Source organism: Carettochelys insculpta, chromosome 7, assembly GCF_033958435.1.
Source record: "Carettochelys insculpta isolate YL-2023 chromosome 7, ASM3395843v1, whole genome shotgun sequence".
In the NCBI taxonomy this organism is placed as follows: Eukaryota; Metazoa; Chordata; order Testudines; family Carettochelyidae; genus Carettochelys; species Carettochelys insculpta.
This window is the reverse complement of record NC_134143.1, coordinates 39845967-39869963: the sequence shown is the minus strand read 5'-3', so window position 1 is coordinate 39869963 and position 23997 is coordinate 39845967. Positions and strand designations below refer to the sequence as shown.

The 23997-nt window shown below is 46.1% G+C and overlaps 1 protein-coding gene across 2 annotated transcripts in view; it reads left to right on the top strand.

The window, feature by feature from the left end:
- The first annotated feature begins 7995 nt into the window (after positions 1-7995).
- Positions 7996-23997, top strand: part of LIPA (lipase A, lysosomal acid type) — a 32711-nt gene continuing 16709 nt past the window's right edge. Inside the window, exons 1-4 of one of the 2 annotated variants that reach the window (XM_075000353.1) lie at positions 8032-8125; positions 9328-9370; positions 11810-11921; positions 21723-21840. In XM_075000353.1, coding sequence (XP_074856454.1) covers positions 11811-11921; positions 21723-21840 — 229 coding nt within the window. In that variant the 5' untranslated portion in view covers positions 8032-8125; positions 9328-9370; position 11810. Of the gene's footprint in view, positions 8126-9327; positions 9371-11809; positions 11922-21722; positions 21841-23997 lie in introns of both variants that reach the window. The other variant, XM_075000352.1, reaches the window with a different exon arrangement.

Below are 23997 nucleotides of genomic sequence, written 5' to 3'. Positions count from 1 at the left end.
TCACCTAATACGTTATTTCATTAGTCTTTAAAGTGCTACAGGACTGCTGGTTTGTTTTGTGACAATAGGCTAACATGGCTACTTCTCTGCGACCATTTACCAATCGTAAAGCTTAGTTACAGATGAGGCTCCAAGCCTAAGGTAAGGATGCCATTTGAAGTTGGAACTGCATTGCCAGAGATTTCTGCGATGATTACACATACAACTAAACACGACTTTTGTTTGTATTTCAAAAAATTAATCTGAGTTTCAAAAATCCAGACAGTTTTTTACCTAAACGTTTTAACTCAGCAATTAGAAAGAATACTGTGGAAGCCCACAACAATTAGCCTTTGGATGGGGAAAGAAAGAGTAGAATGAGAATGTGGCTATGTCTAGACTAGAGGGTTTTGTCGGCAAAATTGGCATTTTGTCAACAAAGCCCACAGAGACTCCAGATTCCCAGGGCGTTCTGTTGACAGTAAGTCAACAGAACACAGCACTTTTATCAACAGCCGTATGCCACGAGGAATAATGCCTCTGTCAACAGAGATCTGTTGACAGAAATCTGGTCCAGACATGCCGGGGGCCCCTCTGTTGACAGACAGGGCTTCTGGGACACTAGAAGCAGCCCTATCTGCTGTGCTTTCAGTTGGCCATTTTGTCGAGAGAGTGGCCAGGCAGTCCAGCCACTCTCCATTGACAGAGCAGCTCACTTTTGAGATCCGCTTGGCAATTCGGCTGCGATCTGTCGACAGAAGTTTTGCCAGAAGATATCCTACAACAAAAACTTCTGTTAACAGAGCCCTGTCATCTAGACATAGCCTGTAGGGAGAGAGTAGAAGTCTAGATATATCCAGGTATTCCAAGGAAATTTAAACTACAAGCAGCAGGACATCGTGGGGAGAATTGTGGAGATTTATGTGCCACCACTGTCAACTGCACACATCATTCTTGTGTTAAGGACACTGCAAAATATATTAGTTATCTATTTCATTGTACAGGTGCAGCCGCTGTAATTTATGTGTGGCACGCAAGCTCCGGGAAGGAGAGGGAGCAGCAGGGATGGGGGGAAGGAGAAGCTCAGGGAAAGAGGCACAATGGCTGCAGAACCCCTCCCCTGGGCCCAGGAGTGTGGTCCAATGGCCCACAAAAGGGGCCAGGAGCACTGCCCACCTGGCATGAGGCTGGGTGTGCTCCTGCATGCTTGTGCTACTTGCCCCTGGCTGCTGGGCTCTGCAACCACCCTGCCTTTTTACTAAGTGCCATCCCCAGTCCCTGTTCAGCCAATGTCAGGTCCTCTGCTGTCACCAGAGCAGGCACCACAGCTGATGGCAGCAGAGGGACTTCACTGACCTCTCCTAGCCCACCAAATTTCCTGGTTTGGGACCAGTCAGATCCAGAGGATGCTAGAGCAAGGAGGTACAGCCTGTATATTAGGGGTGTTGCCTGGGGGGGACATGACAGAGCACATGCCCCCCAAACACTAAGGGTAGGAGAGGCACGGGACCAGCCAGCAGGGCCAGAACCTCTGGACATCTGGCATAACTAATGGGGGTCCCCTCTCCTGCACTCACCGGCAGTGGTGGGGAAAGTGGAGCAACGTGGCCAATATTCCCTCTAATCTTTTCCTTCCCTGTGTAGATTTTTCCTATCCATGTGCAGAATAGGTGCCCTGAGGCATGTGTGGATGCGCACCACCACTAGAACCAAAACCTAGCTCTGGGCACTCTGTTAAATAGCTGTGCAGCATTTCAATTTCTCCTGAGTGGCTGCACCATTGCTCAGCTTACAGGGAACATTGAACATGGCCCCATCTTGCTCTATTCTCCCTGTGTGTCACTCAGGGGAAGGGGCAGGGCTATCCCCACGCTCACTGGTGGGAAATGCAGCCTGGTGGCTAGGGGAGCACAGCAAGCTGAGGCTGCCTGGCTCTGCTTCCCTTGCTGCTGACAAGTATGGGAGGGTCGTCCCTCCAGTCCTGCTAGTCAGCTGGGCCACACCGACTGGGGGAAAAGCAGTGGTGGCCAGAGGCAAGACATGGGATGGAACGGGGTTGTCCTGGCTCTTCCCTCTACTGGGGGGTGTCACGTGGCCAGTGTCCCTCATCATCATCTCTCAGCAGTCACCCCTACTGCTATGTTACATTGCTGCTTGTTAATTAGTCTGCAATTATACTGAGAAAGGTCCTTTTCAGCAGCAGTGAAAGCTTGGCTCCAAGCCACACCTGTGTCTCAGGTAAATGGTTGAGTGCTTTGGCTGGGTTATTTATCAAATGATATCATTCATCATGACTATTATCTTAGCAATAACTGGCTATTGTTTTTGGCACTTTTTGAACTTCCTACTTACTGGTACTAGAGTATGTGCTGATGAACTGTGTCATCACATTGTATTTGTGTGGGAAGGCGGAACTTCAGAAGTTTTGCATCTGAAACATGTTGTATTTGTTGTTATGTTGACCACTACATTTAGGTAAATTTAGCCCCAGATATGTACCCAGATGCAATAATGATGGGCACAGTAGATATGTATAAAACAGATCAAACGCAGGAAAGAGAAGGATTTTGGAAGCCCAACGATGGCAGGTCCACAACACTCAGACTTGCTGTATAGTGATTTATTGACTTTAGAGACATCTGCATCTTGAGCAGCCTGGAAGTAAAATCAAGTGCTTAGTGGGGCTGAGAGAGAAGTGAGCCCAAGAAGTCTGGAGAAGGTAGCACCAGCTGGCAGATTTTAAACATCAAAGCACTCAGCAATACATTTGATAAAGCAATCAGAAGAAGAAGAAAGGAAATAGCAGTGAAGGGAGAGAAGAGGAAAAGGGGATAACAAGAAACACGATATTCATAGAGTTAGTGTTCTATACTAGAGGGTTGGCTTCCACACTGATCTACTTATTTGTGTGTTTAGCAAAAATCTCTACTTCCTCGTTTCCCACCATATTCAGGTGACAGTTCAAAGGCCTCTAAACACTTGCAGGATAATAACAATGCAGTGGAAAGCTTTGAGATCTGAAACGATATCTTATGACAATGAGTTTTCCCATTTGTCCCCAGAATCACTAGGGACATTAATGGTGTGCAGGTTGCTCCAGTTATCGTGGGAGACATGGCTTGTCCTCTGTTTCCCTGAACAATGAAGACATTCACTGGCTGCTTAGACAAATGGTAGGAACTTTTTCACTACTTCCTTCAGTAGCAGAATGGTAGTGGAGCGTGCATTTGGCCACTTGTAAGGAAAGTGGTTTTTTTTGCAGTGAGGGCTTGGGAGTCAGTGCCCATGACCAGAGCCTAGATTAGAGCCAGGGCAGAAGCAGTGTGGCTGGAGCCGGGGGTTGGAGCCTCCTATCGCAAGGCTGGAGCTGGGGTGGGCACTTGGGGTCAGTGCGCACCACTATATGGCCAGAACCTGGAGCTGGTTGCTGGATCCTAAGGCCCTGTGGGTAGACTGGGAGTCAGCCCCTGCTGTCCCACAGCTGAAGCTGGGAATCAGCACTCACTGGGGCTATGCTGCCTGGCTCCCAAAATCCTGCTGGTGGAGCCTGCTGCCCAGCCATCACAGGGCTGAAGCCTGAGTGCCCTCCCTGTGTTGAGAACTCATGTTGCCCCTGCAGTGCAATACCCTACCTGTCTCCAGAGGCAGGTAAGGTTGGAGGTCTGAACAGGAGGGAGAATGTAGGAAGGGGCTGGGTGTGCAGGGTCTGGCTGAGAGAGGGGGGACAGGAGTGGGCTGGAGTGTGGGGTCTGGCTGGGAGGGAGCAAGGGATTGGGGAATCTACTCCAGAACTGGTGAAAAATATGGAATAGTGCGGTGTTGGGATTGCACTGTGTACAGAAATGTATTTTCAAAATGGACAAGCTCAGCTGGGCAAGCCCTGAATATCTACTTACATCTACATCTGCGTTATGCCCAAGATTTAGGTCAACCTTGTGCAGGATTAAGAAATACAGTCATTGGCCCCTAATACTGAGCTTGCAGTAGTAAGTGTGAGGTGGTTGCAATCTCCCACTGCAGGAGGAGTCGAAGTTGCTAGTGTGTGGGAAGTATGACCATGTCAGATGAAAACAAGAAGTCCTGTGGCACCTTATAGACTAACAGATATATCGGAGCATAAGCTTTCGTGGGCCAAGACCCACTTCGTCAGATGCAGCACCACTCTGCAGCAACTTTTACCACAGGGGTCCTATGTAAAGTCGCAAAAGAAGAAGGTGGCTGCGCCACTGCCTGTATTCTTTAGGGTGGCTCCCTGAGGGCACGGGTGGGGAACGTTTCTTGGGAAAGGGGCCACTGACTCACAGCTGGGGGCCACATGCAAGTGAGGAGCCAAAATAAAAAAATCTTCACAGATATGCTCCTCCCCACATGTTGATAAGTAGGGGGAAAAAAAAAGACAGACACACACCACTCGTGGAACTCAGGGCATCAGGGTTCCCTTCACACTCCAGCCCCAGAGAGACACAAAAGTTCAGAGTTTACTTCCAGTGCCAGATTAATTCTTCTGAGGACCCAAGGCTAGTAGATCTTGTGAGGGCCCCCAAGCTTTGTGTGGGACCAAAAATAAAGGGTTCAGTGTCTGAGAGGGGACTGTTGGGAGGGAAATGGGGGTGGGGGTGCAGGGACTGAGCAGCTGGTAGGATGCAGGAGCAAAGTAGAATGTGGGGTCTAGGCGAAGGGATTGCAGGAGGAGCCTGGGATGTGGTGTGGTAGGGCAGTGTGAGGTGGAAGAAGGATGCAGGAGAGGGCTGGGGGTGTGGGAACTGGATAGGAGAGGGCAGGGGATCGGGGCATCTACTTGGTGTAGCTCCTGAGGAGGGGGACACAGGTGGCTCTGTACTGTCCTGCACTTGCAGGTACCACCTCCAGCTGCTCCTGTTGGCTGTGATTTGTGGTCAGTGACAGGGACAAGCTGATACCTGCAAGTGAGCACAGGGACGGCACTTCCCTGTGCCGCTGTTCCCCCAGCTGTGTGTGGGAAGCGGGGAGAAAATGGGGTGAGAAATGATCTCATGCAGGGCCACCTCCTTGCTGCTGCCGAACGGAGCCTGTGGGCTGGATGTAGCCCACAACGTGCCTTGATCTGGCCCTCGCGGCTGAGGCTTCCCCCAGCCTTACGGTGAGGGTTGTGCAAACCCAGTCCACAGGCCATAGATTCCCCATCTCTGCCCTAATTTAAACATCCCTGGCAGGGCTGATGCATCTGATCTACAATCATTGATACACAATCATGGTACGTTTGTATGAAAAAACAATTCTTAGCAATTATACTGCTTTATACTTGTGAAATGCTGTGCAACATTAATTTTCACACTTCATCAGCTTTTCAGGCAATGATCTTCAGCATATTATTATTAACTCTTTATAGGCTGCTGACATCTGCAATTAATAGGTGAGCAGAAACGGTATCAGTACCTTTATGTTCTATGAGTGGTTCTCAGCCTTGGGCACACATAAGCCTAGCAGTCTATAGAGGTCTTCTGGGAGATGGGGATGGTACATCAACTCAGCTATAGATATTTGCCTAGTTTAAGAACTGGCTACATACAAAGCAATAGTGACAGTACAAACTAAAATTTCATACAGACAAAATGAGAAGTAAGTAGTTTTCCAGTAATAGTGCTGCAACACCTGTTTCTAAGTTTGGCTGATTTTCTAAGTAACTAGTTTTTAAATGAGTTGGAACTTGGAGCATGGAAGGCAAAGGAGTACAGCAGTCTGGAAAGGCTGAGAACTGCTGTATTATACAGGCAGTCAGGCTAGACAATCTGATACCCTGGGTCTGGAGGGACTTGCTCTGGGTGTTTGTTAGGTGGGCTCCAGGGCATGTGGTTTTTGCATGCACAAAGGTATCCCAGGGCTGAAGTGAGACTGAGAGATGCACTGTATGTGGGTGTACAGTGCTTGGTTGAAGTGGGATGGGTATGGGGGTTTGTGGGAAGATCATGGGCTGCAGTGGGATTGAGGAGTAGGGTGTGTTGGGCTGGGACTAGGGGTTGGGGTGTGGGAGGGCTCAGGCGTAATGGGATGAGTATGGGGGATGGCTGGTGTGGTGGTGAGTATGGGCTGCAATTGACTGCTACTGGACTGCTTTTTTGTTCTGCTACAGTATGTTCTGATTGGTTAGTAAATTTATACTAAAATAATTGGTCAAGGTATAGCTAAGCAGGACTCAAGTTTCACTACTTAAACTGGGGTCCAAGAAGGAAAAAGAGAGGAAGAAAAGAATATCAAGCAGGAAAGGAAGGACTCAACCTCCGAGACCCTGAGGTGCAGCAACCAGGTTCCAGAGAGTGACTTTGTCTGCCCCAACAGGGTAAGTCTGCCTGCCTGCCTTATCAGGATTCGTGAGCATAACACTGTGTTTTTAGCATGTATTCTGCTTTCTTGGTAATTGTAAACATAGAGAATAAGAATATTATTGTGTAAGGCTTTTTCAGTGGCACAGATCCTGAAGACCTGCAGGGAATTATGCCCTAAACCCTAGGAATTGGGTAGGGATGGGAGTTTAAATTAATAGGATCATACCTTGAGCCCTATGGATTGGGTAAAGGCGTGTGTGTCCTTAAGTGTGGAAGGCATAAGAAACTTGTGCAGATATCAGTGGGGGAGCAGTGTGTGTGTGTGGGGTGTCTGTGCAAGGATGGAGGAGGTCTGTGGGGGGGGGGCTGCAGGGATTGGGGAGGGATGTGTGTATGCGAAGGTGTAGCCAGACAAAGTCTCCCCCTTACAAGCTAGCTTGCTCGCTGCCACCCCCCACTAAGGAGCACACAGGGCACGGAAACGGCTGCTGACAGCACAGTCTTTGATGCCCTCATTGAGGCCCAGATGTGCTAGCTTATCGTGACCCTGAGAAGCAGAAAGTACAGATAGAAGGCTAACAAGCCAAACTGTCAACAAGAGATGGGGGGGGACCCCTCAAGAAATCACCCCAGCTGGCATTGATGGATTTGATGACCACACAACCATCCCAGAAGGGGAAGTTCCCCGCCCACACAAAAAGAATGTCCTGTACTCTCAAATTGCTTATCTCCTGTCTTACAAGTGCAAATTAAGTAAGAATTGCCCTTGTAACAAACTGGCGTCACAAAAGACAGACCAGTATGATCTGGCACCTTAGATAAGAAAGAGAATACGTACCCTAAAAGGGGTATAAAAGATGGGTCCAGCAGAACTCTAACTTTGAGTGCATTCCACCAACTACCCGCTGGTCGGGTCACGTGATTGCCTCCCGAGGTCCACAACTGGGGATGCCCAACCTCGTATTCGTCTTTCCGCGGAACTGAGTGACCGATCCGGCTTGGCTACGCTGGTATCGAGAGACGCAGAGAGGGTAAGATACACCCATGCTAGGTCTCCGGTTTTTTTTGTGCGCAGCTAAAGAATTAGAGCTCTGTAACTAGATGTCGTTGTATCAAGATATCATTGTGTTAGATGGTAACAGATATCTTTGTATTGGATTGTAACGTAACTTGTTAACGCCTGTACTTTGCTAGCACATAAGAAGTAAACAATAGCCTTTTGTACCCACACGCTTATAACTGTAGCTTAAATAAACTTGTAGCTAGTTAAGCTCTAAGCCTGACTGCTGTTAACCCTTTTGTTACTGCAACACAGCCGGCACAACAAAAAGAACTGTAACCGTTTGGTTACTGCAGCCTGGCTGTCGGTGAGGGTGCGAGCAGCTCCCTGCTCTAACACTGAAAAAAACCTGGGTTGTTTAGGACCCAGGGGAGTACCTCGGCGCACGTGGCCCGGCCACCGGCTAACAGAAGGGGTGCAGGGATGGGGGGGTGCGTGGAAGAGCAGTGTGTATGTGAGGGTCTGCAAGGATGGGGGAGGCGTGTGTGGGAGAATGGGGAGGTGCGAGAGAACAATGTGTGCGCGGTGGGGGGGGGGGGGGGCGTAGTGGCTCACCAGGCCGCTCCCCAGTCAGCCCAAGCAGGCCTCACCCTACACCACGTCCCGCAGGCAGCAGAGGGGCGGAGCCGGTCGGGGCGGCTCCTGCTGCCGAAGCCGCTGGTTGGCGCGGCTGCGTGGCCTGCGGCAGAGGCTGGGCTGGGCTCCCAGTTCCTCCCTGCCGCCCGCCCCGGAGCGCAGCAGCAGCAGCGCGGTCCTGTAGCCCGGCTCCGCAGCCTCCTCTCAGGTCAGTCGCTGAACGGCGCGCACGTCCCTCAGCCCTGCGGACAGCCTCGGGCGCCCTCTCCCTGGCTGCGGCGGCCTGGTCCGGGCCGGGCCTTGCGCCGCGCCGCGCCGCGCCGGCCGCGTGGCCCGAGCGCCGACGCTGAGCAGAGCTGCCGCCCTGGGGCCATTCTTCCTCCCTGCCGCTCCAGCTGTGCCGCGACGGGGCCGCCTGACGTGTCCTCCTGCTCCTGCTCCGCTGCAGTTAGTCAGGGCTGGAGCGCTCCCCCCGTGTGGGGAACTCGTTAAAGCTCCCAGCCGACAGCGCTCTCCCCGCACCCCCCCAGACACACACTCACACTCGCAGCGCTCTCCCCGCACCCCAGACACACTCACTCACACTCGCAGCGCTCTCCCCGCACCCCCCCCCGACACTCACTCACACTCGCAGCGCTCTCCCCGCACCCCCCACAGACACACACACTCGCAGCGCTCTCCCCGCACCCCCCCCGACACTCACTCACACTCGCAGCGCTCTCCCCGCACCCCTCCAGACACACACTCACACTCGCAGCGCTCTCCCCGCACCCCCCACAGACACACACACTCGCAGCGCTCTCCCCGCACCCCCCCGAGACACTCACTCACACACACTCACGCTCTCAGCGCTCTCCCCGCACCCCCCAGACACACTCACTCACACACACTCACGCTCTCAGCGCTCTCCCCGCAGATCAGACACACTCACTGACTCTCACAGCTGGCAGCGCTCTCCCCGCACCCCCAGACCCACGCACTCACACAGCGGACAGTGCTCTCCCCACACCCCCCCAGACACACTCACACAGCTGACAGCACTCTCCCCACACCCCCCCACAGACAGACAGACATACACACACAACCGACAGCGCACCTCCACCGTGCCAAGGCCCAGCGCTCTGCACCACTCCCCTTCCTCTCTAAAGCACTGTAGAGCTCTCCTTACTGGTGGCATTTACCTCCCCTTACAGCTGGGGAAACTGAGGCACAGCAAGGTGAGGCCAGTGGTCCAGTGTCCTACAGGTCGTCTGTGCTGGGTCTGACCCTTGAATCCAGATTTCCCAAGCCCTAGGTCACTGCTGGAGCCTTTTAATGGGCTGTGTGAGCCTTTAGGGAGGTTGTGGCTGTTCCTGTAGCTCTGACTCTGAAATGTGCTGCCCTGAAGTCTGTCTTGATTCTTTTGTGTAGTGTTGCTGTAGCTGTGTCAGTCCTAGGCTGCTAGAGAGAAAAGGTAGGTAATTTTATTTCATCTCCTTCTGTTGATGAGAGAGAAAATCTTTTGGGTTTATACAGCTCTTTTCTTGGGTCTGGGAAGAGTGTCCCAGCAGAAGGGAACAGAGTGAGATTAAAAAGACTGGGACTTTTCATCTTAGAAAAGATGAGACTAAGAGGGGATATGAGAGGTCTATAAAATTGGGGTACCAGGCTTAAAACTAACAAAAGGAAGTTTTTCTTAACGCAGTGCACATTAGACCCATGGACTTCCTTGCCAGAGGGTGCTGTAAAGACCAGAACATGAACAGGAGTCAAAAAAGAACTAGATAAATTCATGGAGGTTAGGGCCAGGAATGGCTGTTAACCAGGATAGGGAGGAATGGTGTCACTGCTCTATGAGATGCTGGAAATGGGTAACAGGAGAGGTGTCACTTGGTGATCACTTGTTCTGTTCACTCCTTTGGGGCATCTGGTAGTGGGCACTGTTGGAAGACAGGACACTGCAAGAAAGACCTTTGGTCTGACCCAGTATGGTGGTGGTTACGTTCTTAGACTCTTTAGCACAAGTAGATGTCACGTTTTCAAGATGGGAAGTATTTCAAGGGACAATTCTTGTCAACTATTTATGCTGAACAGTCCATTCCATCTTGTAGTTAGCTGCGATGCTCTAAATTTCCCTGATTTAAGAAGAGTTCCAAGAAGCTCAAAAGCTTGTCCCTCACTAGCAGAAGTTGGCTCAAGAAAAGATAGGTCACCCATCTATATTCCTTCTTGTCAATGAAGTTATTGTTGTGGGAGGCACGTGGGCTCTTGTCCTCTTCTCACAAGCTTTTTATTGTGTCTTATGTGCGACCCCGCCCCCGGGGGAAAAATAGCATGAGACTGTTGGGAAGGGGAAAATAAACAGTATATGAAGTGCTAATGGCCACTATTTGTTGTTTAGTAATAAAAATATTCAGTCATGTCAGTGTCCTTTGAGTCTTTTGGTCCTATACATCCACTGAGCAGTGTTTTGGAAGTGTAAAGGGAAAGAGAGATTATAAATAGTGGCAAGAGCTGTTATCTCCTTGTTAAAGACATTAATTGAGTGCTTCTCTCCCTCTGCTCCAAAAGTCAGTTTTTTGGGCTTTTTTGGTCATGTTAAGCTTAACAACATTGGATACTGTGGGATGTTTAACACAGTGTTAGATATAACTTTGTATGAGCACTGCTCTTGATGTTTATTTAATATGAAATCACACAGAAAATGAACACTGCTCTTGGAGTACCTGCATTATCATCTTTTCGAACAACCCAAGCTAGCGAACACACCAAAATGCATATTATCCACACATAGCTCAGCTTTAAGATGCGAAACAAATTCACAAGTAAATTAGAAATACTCCAAAAATTATGGTATGGAATGTGGGAGGCTTCGGGCAGTGGGCTGGGAGTGCGGGCATGCAGGAGTCAGGGTTGAGGTATATGAGGTGGTCAGGATATGGCCTTAGATTATGGAAGGGGTGCAACAGTTAGGGAAGGTTGCTGGGGCCATGAGGATGCAGGAATCAGGGTTGAGGTGCATGATGGGCTCAGGAGTTGCAGTGTGTGGGGGTGCAGAAGTTAGGGCAGGGTGCTGGGGATGTCAGGGTTTCAGCAGTAAGGGCTGGGGCAAGTGAGGGACCCAGAGCAAGGCATCAGGGTTCGTGAGAAGATCTGGTCAAGGCGTTGAGGTTGGGGGGCACAGGAAGCAGGGCAGGGGGTGGGCTAGATTACTTGGGACAGGGGGCACGTGGTAGGGGCAAGTGGAGGAGAGGAGGAACAGAGGCAGTTCCCTGAGGCCTCTGCCGCTACTGCCACCCATCCTCCGTCCCAGGTAGTTTGCTGGCCAGGCTGGTCTAAGCGGGCATGGACCAGAGAAGGGGTAGAGTGGCCCGTTGGGGGTGGGTACGAACACACCCTTCACAATCCTCCCTCCTTTCACATGTATAGGCCTGAGATAGCTACATTTTTGTGGAAAGTTTGCACAAGAAATTTAGTAATTTTCGTAATTTTATGTAAGAGCAAATGCATGGAAGCACATGCACCCATTAATACAGGTGACCCAGTTTTCACCAGTCTTTTGTTTAAAATTGACGTGCTCTTGTAGCTGTGTTGTCTCTGGTCTGCTACATCACCATTTAAAAATGTTGATTTTTTGGAAGGGAAGGATACTTAATTTATTTGTATTAAATACACTGGAACTCTTCATGAAAAGAAATAATTCTAGAGAAAAGCATCTCAATAATGGTAGACAAAGTGACTGTTTGTTACTCCCCTCTTACATTTGTCTCTTCTGTAGAAGAAGCCATACAACTTAACCACAGGATCTCATTTTTTTTTCTTTTGCAGCACAAATCTTTTTTTCCTATACAGTGTAATTTTTGCAAAGCCTTATTTTCTTGCACAATTAAATACAACAGTGCATTCTCCACAGAATGAAGATACAGCTCCTTGTAATTGTGGCATGTTTGAGCCAAGGATTTATAAGTTCGGAAGCATTTGTCAGAAGAGTAAGAAATGTGGATCCTGAAACAAATATGAACGTTGTAAGTTATACATTGTAAAATTCATTCAGTAGCTGTAACTAAAACCATTGATGTTGATCACCTGTTATCTGGGATATTAATACCCATATAAGATGGGGCATAACTTTCTAAGAAATTGTAAAAACATCAAGAAATCTGGTGGCACCTTAGAGGCTAACTATTATGGCATAAACTTTAGTGAGTTGCAGCTCTCTTCATCAGATGCATGACAGGAAAGAAGAAGAAACAGGCATTCCTGGAACAGAGATGGGAGTGTTACACCATAGCTAATTCAATTTGGGTAGGTGTGGATAAGAAGATGAGTGTGAGAATAGCCAGAGTGGAAAAATTGCATATGGTAATGAGGAATCCATTCCCAGTCTCTATTCAGACACGTTCTCATGGTATCAGATTTGCATAGGAATTCCAACTCAGTAGTTTCACGTTATAGCCTGATTTCGAAGGTGTGTTTTTCAAGTCTATAATGGTGTGTCCATGGAGATGAAAATGTTTTCCCACTGGTTTTTACATGTTACCATTCCTGATGTCTTATTTGTGTCCATTTATTCTGTTCTGTAGCCCAGGTGAGTATTACAGTTGTAAGAGTGCTGATAGAGATCCTGCGGGTGTTTGTCCGAGAGATTGGAGCTAATGAGGTTGTATCTTAGGGCTTGACTATGGACAATGGATTGTATGATGTGTTGTGGATGAAGGCATGTAGGAAAGTATAGCGGTCAGTAGGTTTCTGGTAAAAGATAGACACATAAACACTATCCTATATTTGAACTCCACTCTCTAAGAAGTGATCTCTTGTGTACAGTGGTCCATACTGAGATTGATGGTGGTGCAGGGTAGATAAAAGTAAATATTTTTTTAAAAAATTGATTTATTTTGGAAGTTTTTAAACAAGAAATTTAATATTTTTGATAAGTTACAATTAAATTTAATCACAAACATGTTGCACCTACACTGCAGTCTCACGAAAATCAATTAATGGCTCTAGTCTGTTCAGCCTAATTACCAGCTCTTGCTTCTTGAAAGTTCTGAGCTTCCTGTTTCTGTTTCTCAAGAGACTAGTGTCACATGTGCAAAGAAGAACCAGGCTGGATGGGATTGTTGTTGTTCAGTGTGAATGTGGTGGTGGAGCTGGTTCAAGCAAAGCATATGTGTTAGTTAAGACACTGTCTTAAAGACAGACAGTATATAGGAAAGGAGGGAGGCAGAGCAGAAAGGAACAGTGGGATGGACTAGGAGAGAGAGGGAAGACATTATTTAGCACACACACAGCTTCCTGTATTCCTCCACACTTTTGCCACAGAAAAACGGTCCTGGTTTATGGGCATAAGAGAGATCCTATCCGGGAATATTTTGAAGAAGCTGCTTCCCTGGTTAAATGTCATGTGTTTCAGTTAAGTTAGACCCAGGAGAAACCAGAACACACCAGAGAGACTTAAGTACTTCCTTATTTATTGCACGTTATAAAGCAGTTCATACGAATAAAATTTAAATAATTTAGTACAGTTTTTCACTTAATTCCTATTTCTAGTACAAGTCAATAATACAATACAAACTGCTGCTAAAGCAACTATTGCAAAGTTTAGCATAGTACAGTATTCAATCATGTTTCTTAATGCAAGTGAATCCCTGCAATCCAGTTCACTTACAGCTCGCCTGTGCCACAGTCTTGCAATGCCAGACAGAAAGTCATGGTCTCTTTGGTTCCCATGCCTTGAGGTGTCCATGCTGGACCTGCCAGGGGGAGCCATCCAACTTCTAGTTGCACAAACCAGGGCATGTGATGTTAACCTGCTCACTTCCTCCAAATTAAATGTTTTGCAAAGCCTATTTTTATAGCAAGGCTGGACTTGGTCACCTGTGCTTATAATGTCTGTTTCTTAGCCTATGCCTATACTAGACATAGCAGTTGACCACCAACTTATCAGTGGTTGACTTTAATGTCCATTTACACAGAAGAAGGTCAATGGGGACATTTCTTTCATCGATCTTCCTTAATTGTCACTGCTCGCGAGGAGTTCCGGGGTCAACTTGTACCCTGGGAAGCGCCATTTCACATGTGCAAAACAAAACCCTGGAAGATCGACCCTAAGTGGGTCAGTCTTTTGTGGCAGTATAGGCTGAGCCTTATTCTTTAAATTCTACTTATACTGCGTTCTTTCCCTATCATATATCTTTACAGACCTTAACATGCAATTATCTTCAGTTGTTTACCTCATTGTGACAGGCATTTTTGATAAATGCAAGGTGTGTGTGGTATTTTGCTGGCAAGACTCAGGAAAGTTTTATTAAAATTCTGGAAAATTTTAGCTTTACTCAGCATTTATGGTCATATTTACCCAATGGCCTAAGTGCAAGGGGTTTGACTTGTCTTATTCAGTCTGAGGGCAAGAGGTTACATCTTTACACACTTGTTCACTGAGGCCCTGCCTGTGTGCACATCTGCACCAAGCTTTAGCACAGCCAAGGTCTATGGAGCCATGCTAACATCAAGGCAGGGTCTTGCAGACAACTCTACAGTGAAAGGAAACAAAAAACAAAAACGTGTGAAGTGTAGGCAGTGCATGAAGGAGATGCAGGGCTGTTTTGCAAGAATGAAATGTAAGTAAAACAGCTTATTGGAAGAAAACGTGGATAAAGATGTGAACATGGGTGAAGAACAATGTGGATTAACTGGTTAGTAACTTAAATAATTCACTTTGCACTGCATCATTCTTCAAGATTCTCTGCTTTTTAGTATAAATGCGATTTTTAACAAGTATATTCCCAAGATGTATGCTATGTTTAAAAAAAATTAAGCTAATCTTTATGGCTTTTTAAACTAGTTAGTTAATTTATAATCTATCACCCAAGAATGCATAACAGAAAGCTGCAGGAAGAGAAATAAATCTAAAATTGACAGTTGCCCTTTATTTGGGAATATCATGGCCACAGACCATAATAGTGGTGCCGTGAGTCTCTTCCCTGTTTTACTTCAGTTTCACTCATCTTTCCCAAGGGAACCCCAATCTGTATTTTTTTCTCAAAAAAGCAGAAATGTCAGTGAGTTCAATGAGGCTTATTCCAAACTTAAGTGCACTGTAAGCACAGTCAGTCTTAGCTGTTTTGGTACAGTAAATTCTTTCATATCCGGCAGCTCCAGGACTGGGAGGTTGTCAGATATTCAAATATTCTGGAGCAGTGTTTCTCAGCCAGGGGTATGTGTACCTTTACGGGTACGCTGAGGTCTTCTGGGGGTACCTCAGTTCATCTAGATATTTTCCTAATTTTAAAACAGGCTACATAAAAACACTAGTAAAGTCAGTGCAACCTAAAAGTTCATTCAGTGACCTTATCAGAGAGGTAGCCGAGTTAGTCTGTATCTTCAAAAACAACAAGAAGTCCCATGGCACCTTGTAGGCTAACATATTTTGAAGCATAAGCTTTTGTGGGCAAAGGCCCGCTTTGTCAGATGCGTGAGTGGGGGGATTTCAGAGGAGGATTTAAAGGGGGAGTCTCAGTAAAAGGAGGGCCAGAGCTGGGAAGGTCTATGTAGTCAGGGTGGATGCGGCCCATTCTTGGCAGTTAATGTGGAGTTGTGAACATCCAGAGGAGAAATCAAGTCAGTTAAGTCATGGGGGGATGTGACCCTTTGTCAGTTTCTAATATGGAGGTGTGAACATCAGGAGCTGAGAAACTGCTTTTGTAATTGGCCAACCACTCCCAGTCTCTGTTCAGTCCTTGGTCCATGGAGTCAAATTTGCAACTGAATTGCAGCTTTGAAATTTCTCCTTGCATTTTATTTTTGAAATGTTTTTATTGTAGGACTGCTACTTTTAAATCTCTTACTGAGTGTGTAGGGAGATTGAAGCGTTCTTCCACATGTTTTTGTATGTTACCATTCCTGATGTCTGATTTTTATGTCTGTTTGTTCTTTCACGTAGAGACTGTGCAGTTTGGCCAATGTAAATTGCAGTGGGGCATTGCTGGTATATGATGGCATATATTATATTTGTAGATGAGCAGGTAAAGGAGCCCCGATGGTATGGATGATATTAGGTTCTGTGATGATGTCGCTGGTGTAGATATGTGAGTAGAGTTGGCAGCCCAAGGTTTGTTGTAGGGATTGATTTCAGGTTTAGAGTTATTGTGTTGTGGTCTATAATTGCTAGTGAGAATTTGTTGAAGGTTGGCAGGCTGTCTGTAGGCAAGGACAGCCTGCCTCCCAAGGTCTGTGAGAATGAAGGATCGTTGTGCAGGATGGGTTGTCGATCACTGATGATGCACTGGAGAGGCTTTAACTGGGGGCTGTATGCGATGGCCAGAGGTGTTCTCTTGTTTTCCTTGTTGGGCCCGTTTTGTAGCAGGTGGCTTCTGGGTACATGTCTGCAAAGAGAAATTTCAGAGCTGTAATTCATTTGCAAATTTGACTCCATCAACCAAGGATTGAACAGAGGCTGAGAGTGGTTGGCTCATTACAAAAGCAGTTTTTCAGCTCTTGATGTTCACACCTCCACATTAGCAACTGACAATGGACCACCCTTCCCCCCCCCCCCCCACTGCACGGTCTTGATTTTTCCTCTCTTGGGTTGTTTTGGCATGCTAATAAACGGCCCAAAATATGTTAATGAGGCACAGATGTAAATTCCTGGCATCTCATTAGCATAGGGTCACGTGATTCAGAGTGCAGAAGAAACTCTTCTGGACTCTAAAACAGCGTGTAGAGGCGCGGTCCCGGGGATCTTCCGGAAGGAAGTCCTCTTTCTGGAGGCCCCTTCTTCCTAAAAATTTCGGGATGTGTAAAAACGGCCTTGATGTTTACAACTCTACATTAACTACCATTCCTAATGAACTGCTGCTACAGGTGAGGGAGGTAGTGAGTATTATGTACTATTTCCATAATCAAGTTATCTAAAAAATAACAAAACATACCATCCTAGATGATGTAAATTAAAATGTTGTGATGATCAGATTTGTTCCATTGTTAAAGAAATACGTGCAGAAGCATCAGTGAGGGAACTTTTTCTTTAAATCAGTAATTTTCTCTGTGGTGTAAATCAATCCGCCTTCTGATAGGGTGGAAATTGTTGAAATACTGGTAGCCCTTGAAGAATTCCTCCTTCCTGTGGGTTGAGGTGATGAAGAGGTCCTCAGTGTAGCACAAGTAGAGCAGGGGCACTTAGGGACATGAGCTGAGGAAGCGTTGTTCTAAGTCAGCCATAAAATTGTCAGTGTACTGTGAGGTCATACGGGTACATATAGCTGTGATGTTGATTAGAAGATATACATTTGTCCCCAAATCTGAAATGGTTGTGGGTGAGAACAGAGTCACAAAGTTCACCAACCAGCTGCTCTATGACATCATCCAAGCTACAGTTCCTGATAGTATGTATTCCACTTTTTGTGGAATGTGGGTGTAAAGAACTTCTGCATCCGTAGTTGCTAGGGTGGGGCTTTCAGGAAGATTGCCAGTGGATTGTAGTTTCCTGAGAAAGTCATGTTATCTCGAAGATTGCTGGCAGTGTTGTTTGTGTAAGGCCTGAGGACAGAATCTATATAGTCAAAGTGTCAATGCCTGAGATGGTGGACCACCAAAGATTTCCAGGTTTATGGATTTTGAATAGAATACCATGGTCAGCACTCTGGGGGTGTGTCTGAAGATTTTTTCCTGTGCTGCTTCAGGCAGTTTCTTGAGTAGATACTGCAGTTTCTTTTGATAGTCCTCAGTGGGATCAGAAAATAGTGGTCTGTAGGTTACGGTGTTGGAGAGTTGGATAGCAGCCTCCAGTTCATAATCTGACCTATTCCTGATGAAACCAAAAAGTCACTTTAACGACTAACGGTGATGGGCTTTCGTGGGACAGACCCACTTCTTCAGAACTTCTTTCCCAAGCTCTATTCGGACCCATTTGGATATCAGATTTGCATATGAACTCGACTTTAGCAGTTTCATATTGCATTGCCCCATAACCTCAGCCATGAAAGATGCTATGCCATCCACAGTCGCAGAAATGCCTCAGATACTATACTTAAAGAGGCTGACAGAGGATGTGCTGTAGTCATCAGGAATAGTCTTAGAGAACTGTTAAGATATATCTTCACAAAACAAGAAAAGTAATCCTGTGGCACCTTAAAGGCTAACACTGTTATTTATTAGGTTATGAGCTTTCATGAGACAGACCACTAAGGAGAGTCCAGTCCCAGTTGGGAGCCCCACCAGGAGCCTTTGGCTGGGAGCCATCAAGGAGCCAGGGTGATTCATGGAGCCCCACAGCTGGGTCAGGGAGCCCTGCTGGCAGCCCTGGGGACCCTGGCCAGGGCGGTGGAAGCCCAGCAGCTTCATGCTGTGGGGAGTTAGCTGGGGTGGGGAGCTCCACCAGCAGCCCCAAAGCCTTCAGGAGCTTTTCAGACCTATGCCACAGGGAGCTGGCCAGGATATGGAGCCTTACCAGCATCTCCAAAGCCACGGGGAGTGGGCTGGGAGTATTTCAGCAGCCTCACAAGGGATCTCTGCAGGAGTGGGGCCCCCCTCCAGGCAGCCTGGGGGCCTGACCTCCCATCATCCAGCAAATCCCAGTCCCCTTCTCCCCTACCCCAACCCAATGTCAGCCACTCACTGGAGCTGCCACTGCTGCTGCCACATGCTTCTTCCAAACAGGGACCATGTGTGCAGAGCACTGGTAAGTACTCCCAGCATGTGTCTCGGCGCAGGAGCCTCATTTCTTCACTCAAGGAGCTGCACGCAGCTCAAGAGCCATGGGTTGGCCACCCCTGTAATAGTTCCTAACGTTCTCTGTGTGGTAAAGTAACAGAAAGGGGGCCCTAATCTAACAAAATAAACAAGCAGTCGTAGCACCTTAAAGACTAACAAAATAATTTATTAGGTGAGGCATGGTTTTACTTATTATATTTTTATTGCTGCTGTTGCATATTGAGCAGTTGTTTTCAGAGAATTATCCATAATGACTCCAAGATCTTTCTTGAGTGGTAACAGCTAATTTTATAGCCATCATTTGGTATGTGTAGTTAGGGCTATATTTTCAAATGTGCTTTAGTTTGCAGTGAATTTCATCTGCCATTTTCTTACCTTTACTCAGCTTTGTGACATCATTTTGCAACTCTAAGTCATCTTTGAACCTAATTTATTATCTTGAGTAATTTTGTAAGATCTGAAAACTTTGCCACTCCCCTGTTTATGCCTTCACTCTAGTTAAAATTGCCAACAGGAAAACCACTTGTTAAAACCACTTGCTTTTAGTAAGGTTTTTGTAAATTTAGACAATTGATTTTTCTCCTCATTGTTGTTCACTCTTGTTGCTTATTCCCTCTTTTTCTCATAATAAGCAAGTCTGCACTCTCGTGGGATAAAGGCTTGGTGTTAATTACTTGTGAGCTTATTGGTAACTTTTCCCTTCCTCTCATTTTCCCCACCTTCTTTGTTACTTTGACTTGTTGCAGCATGTTTAAAACTGGCTTATAGAGTAATACCCCGAGCTACGCACATTCAATATGTGTGTATCTTGCCTTTATGCAAAAGGGGGGTGTGTGTCGGAGTGCTGTGGGGTGGTGGTGGGGAGACCCTGCATCACCACAGCTGGAGCAGAGCCAGGGGGTGGGGTCCCTGCACGAGGAGACCTTCAGCCCTGCGTCTGGAAGCTGGCTGGGCAGCACCCAGTCGGCAGAACCAGACACAGGGTCCCTGGCCTAGGAGGCGGGGAGACCCCACAGCCCCCTGGCTGGAGCCTTCTCCTTCCCTTCCCCTGTCACGTGGCTGTAGGAAGAGAGGGAGAAGGCGCTTAGCCTGGTTCCTGGATCCCTCATTGCAGGAAGCTGACCAGCCATGAGCTGGTCAATTTCTGGGTCCTGCAAGCTCTGGGGAGACTGGAACCAGTTGCCACCTGGTTCCCAGCTCCCCACCATGCAGGGAGCCAGGAAACTTAACAGCCCTGGTGGGTGGGTCAGTTTTGTGGCTCCTGCAAGCCCAGGGGCAGGGGTTTCCCGGCTTCCCTTGACTTGTGCGAAAATTTGAGTTATGTTGGGATTTCAGGAATGCAACCTCCATGTAACTCGAGGGTTTACTGTAAGCACCTTTGGGGAAGAGGAGTTTTATTTGCTTTTTCAATACAATACCTAACATGTTTTGAGAACTCTTTTTGTTACATGAAAAAGAGCAACGAGTTATTGCCAATAAGATCATGCAATAGTACTGATTTAGGTTTTTGCATATCCTCCTGGGTCTGCTAAGTGAACATTTTTGTTAAGGTTTGTGAATTAACTCACTTGCAGGTGGTGGAACAGAACTGAGTTTTTAGAGATTTTAATAAGGTAGTGTTTAATAATCCTATTTTATACTAGGAGTGTGTGACATTAAAAGCCATAACCTAAGCATATGAACAGCATGCAAAACCTTCCCATTCTTATAGTCATGATTAAATCATAGTATAAATTACTTTACCGAAGCCACTGTAATTCTACCATTATGCACTGTGGGCCATTCAAATGATATACTTAGGTGGGATAGAGTCCATAGCCGTGTCTACACGTGCACGCTACTTCGAAGTAGCGGCACTAACTTCGAAATAGCGCCCGTCACGGCTACACATGCTGGGCGCTATTTCGAAGTTAACTTCGACGTTACGCAGCGAGACGTCGAAGTTGCTAACCCCATGAGGGGATAGGAATAGCGCCCTACTTCGACGTTCAACATCGAAGTAGGGACCGTGTAGTCGTTGCGCGTCCCGCAACTTCGAAATAGCAGGGTCCGCCATGGCGACCATCAGCTGAGAGGTTGAGAGACTCTCTCTCTCGAGCCCCTGCGAGGCTCTATGGTCGCCGTGGGCAGCAGCCCTTAGCCCAGGGCTTCTGGCTGCTGCTGCGGCAGCTGGGGATCCATGCTGCAGGCACAGGGTCTGCAACCAGTTGTCAGCTCTGTGTATTTTGTGTTGTTTAGTGCAACTGTGTCTGGGAGGGGCCCTTTAAGGGAGCGGCTTGCTGTTGAGTCCGCCCTGTGACCCTGTCTGCAGCTGTGCCTGGCACCCTTATTTCGATGTCTGCTACTTTGGCATGTAGACGTTCCCTCGCAGCGCCTATTTCGATGTGGTGCCGCGCAACGTTGAAGTTGAACATCGACGTTGCCAGCCCTGGAGGACGTGTAGACGTTACTCATCGAAATAGGCTATTTCGATGTAGGCTTCACGTGTAGACGTAGCCCATGAGTGATAAATAGGGATAAGGAGCACAATTCTGATATTTGAAAAGTTTTAAAAATCTTGCCCATTAGAAGAGAGGTGCATCTGCCCATCTGCCAGGGATAGCACACTTCTTGGTGACATCACTTGTCTGTAATTGACAGATATGCGCTTTTCGTTGAGATTAGGTGTTGCCTGTCATATCTCTCTACCGCAACAGTCTTTCTGTTCTTTAACCTTGTTGTCTCTGATCTTCTGTCCCTGCCTCCTTTTTAAATGCTCTCATATTCCTGGCTTGTGACAAATGAGGTGATCTGTCGTTCTTCTCTGTAGCTTTAGCCTGAAATATGAACTAGAGCTTGTGGCTCTCTCTTTGTAAAAGATGAATATCGAGACAGGTAGAGGGATTTCAAGGACACAGGCTCATTTATGACTCTGAAACAAGTGCCGCAAAAACACATCATGGCTTAGTAACAATCCTTTTCCTGCTGGTGTCTCTGTCTACCACATACCGACATAGCCATAGGAATGGAGCCATCACACCTCCATATTGTTGGTGGAAGGACCTCCAAGCACTTCAGACATTAGTGAATTAAAAATGTCAACAGTTTCAATCAAAAGATTTTGTTTCTTTTTGCAGAGTGAAATTATTACCTACAGAGGCTACCCTAGTGAGGAGCATGAAGTTGTGACTGAAGATGGCTATATCCTTAGCATTAACAGAATTCCTTATGGGAAAAGAAACTATGGGACAAAGGGTAAGATTTACTTTTGCCTGAAAATAGGGATATCTTGAAAAAGACCACTTTGATTTAGAGAGCTGACTCTTGTAATAAACTTGAGCAGGGTGAAATGTTGGTGACCTATGCAGTTTACAGTTCCTTATAAAGGAAAATGGTCCAGACTATAAATAAGTTACGAAGGGCAGATTATTCCCTCTCTCCTGGTCAAAAATTTTAAGTGGTGTGTATTTTGTAGGATCTAACACAGACTGTGTTGACATTTTACACTTACCGAAAACCTGATTTGTGATAAATGGTCAAATGTATATATATGAAGTAAGAATGCATTGAAGTCAGTTTTATTGCAAACTGTTTCATTTAAAAAACTGCTTGTTTCAAAAACTTTTACCAACACTAGCTAGGGGTGGGTCTTGTTCCTCTTCTCTTGAAAAACAAAGGTGAGAGACACTTCCTACCCACCCCCAAACAAAATCCAAGTGCTCTTCTGATTTATACATGGAAATGAGAATTAGACTGAGTTAAATTTTGGATTCTAAAATACTATTCTCGTTGTCTTTGTTGTAAACTGTAAATAAAGCAAAGTAATAATTTCTGTCATACCATATTGTGCATAGCTATTTATGATATGTAAAATAATGTAATAATCAAACAGTATCTTGTGTCTAAAGAGATGGGTGCAGTACAGCTTAAAATAACCAAAACCAAGAAGGTGTGCCCAGTGGATGTTGTTGCTTCTTATATTTCAGAAATGGTTTGACAGTAGAAGGAGAGTGATTGGCATATCATAAGCAGTAGGGTGTCCATGATATAAGGAATGGTGGGAAAGAAGGCACATAAAATTAGAAGAGGTAGTTTTCAGAAGAGAAGCTTGGGAGAAGTGTGGAGGCTGGAATTGTGCATAGGAGGGAATGAGGCCAAAGGTACTAGCAAGGCCTAAACTGTGGAATGTTTTGAAAATAAGATTAAAATGGGCATGGAAGAAGAGAAGCATATGCAGGAAACAGTCTTAGATCTGCTCTACTACTATTCTGTGGAAATTAATATGCTTTTAGATCTGAAGAGCAAGGGATGAATTCAGATAGAATCAAGTTATGTTTAATGTCCCTTGTGGTGAATTCTGTCCTCTGAAGCATGCAAGCATCTGCTTGTTTATTTCAATGGGAATTGTATGCTTATGTTGACAGGGAGAGTCTCAACCCATTGAGCTTAAAAAGCTGAAGATGTGTGATACAGACGTATGTATCAAATGAAGTGGGAGGGGAAGCAAATATCCGATAACTGTGGGTGCGAACAAATACTATGGCAGAAGACACTCTTCCACCAAAGGCAAAGCATCTGTCTGTCCTTAATGATTGATTTGAAGTTTAAGAATGTTTGCCATAAGCACTATATCAAAGAGCATTGGGGAGATAGCTTGGTGCACAAGCTAAGCTAGTCATATGTTTTTTATATTTGTGTTTAAAAAATTCTGAGAAGTCAACGAAATGAAGATAGATGATGTATTTGTAAGTTTTTTGTTTTTTTTTTGTTTGTTTGTTTTTTTTTTTGTTGAACCTTTCACCTGTAACTTTAGCAATTTGCGATAGGAAATTTCACTTTAAGGAGTGATGGTGAGGGAGAGGAAGCAGTGTCAGAGTTCATGTTTTGCAAAACACTTTTAATATTTAAAATTAAGGATTACTGAGCAACTCTTATCCCTAGAAGAAGAAAGCATGTTGACTTCAAACTGTTACAGATCTGGTATCATTTCCCTAACAATGTTTGTTTAATGCTGACAGAATTCATAGTGCATATATTTCATAATATATCTGCTGTTATATCTGATTAATGTGAATAAAATTAACTGTAGTTGTGTATTACCTGTCTTGGAATGAAAGCCTACAATCCCACAGCTGCAGAACACTATAATGGAAATTTGTTGAGTTAAAAAGAAAAATTGCCATGACTTTCAATTTGTTAATGGGTACAAAAAATAAACATGAAGAGGTGAATTGAGGGTATTGAAGTAAGTTTACCTTTCATTCCTAGTTTGTATTTCCATGCTCCTATGCACTGTGAGAACCTGCACCAGATGCTAATGTTGATTACAGTACATAGTTGAAGGGGATCTGATGCTAATGACAATGTTTCGCCATCTTAGTTTGCCGTTGTCTTGGTCTGCAAAGCTTGATC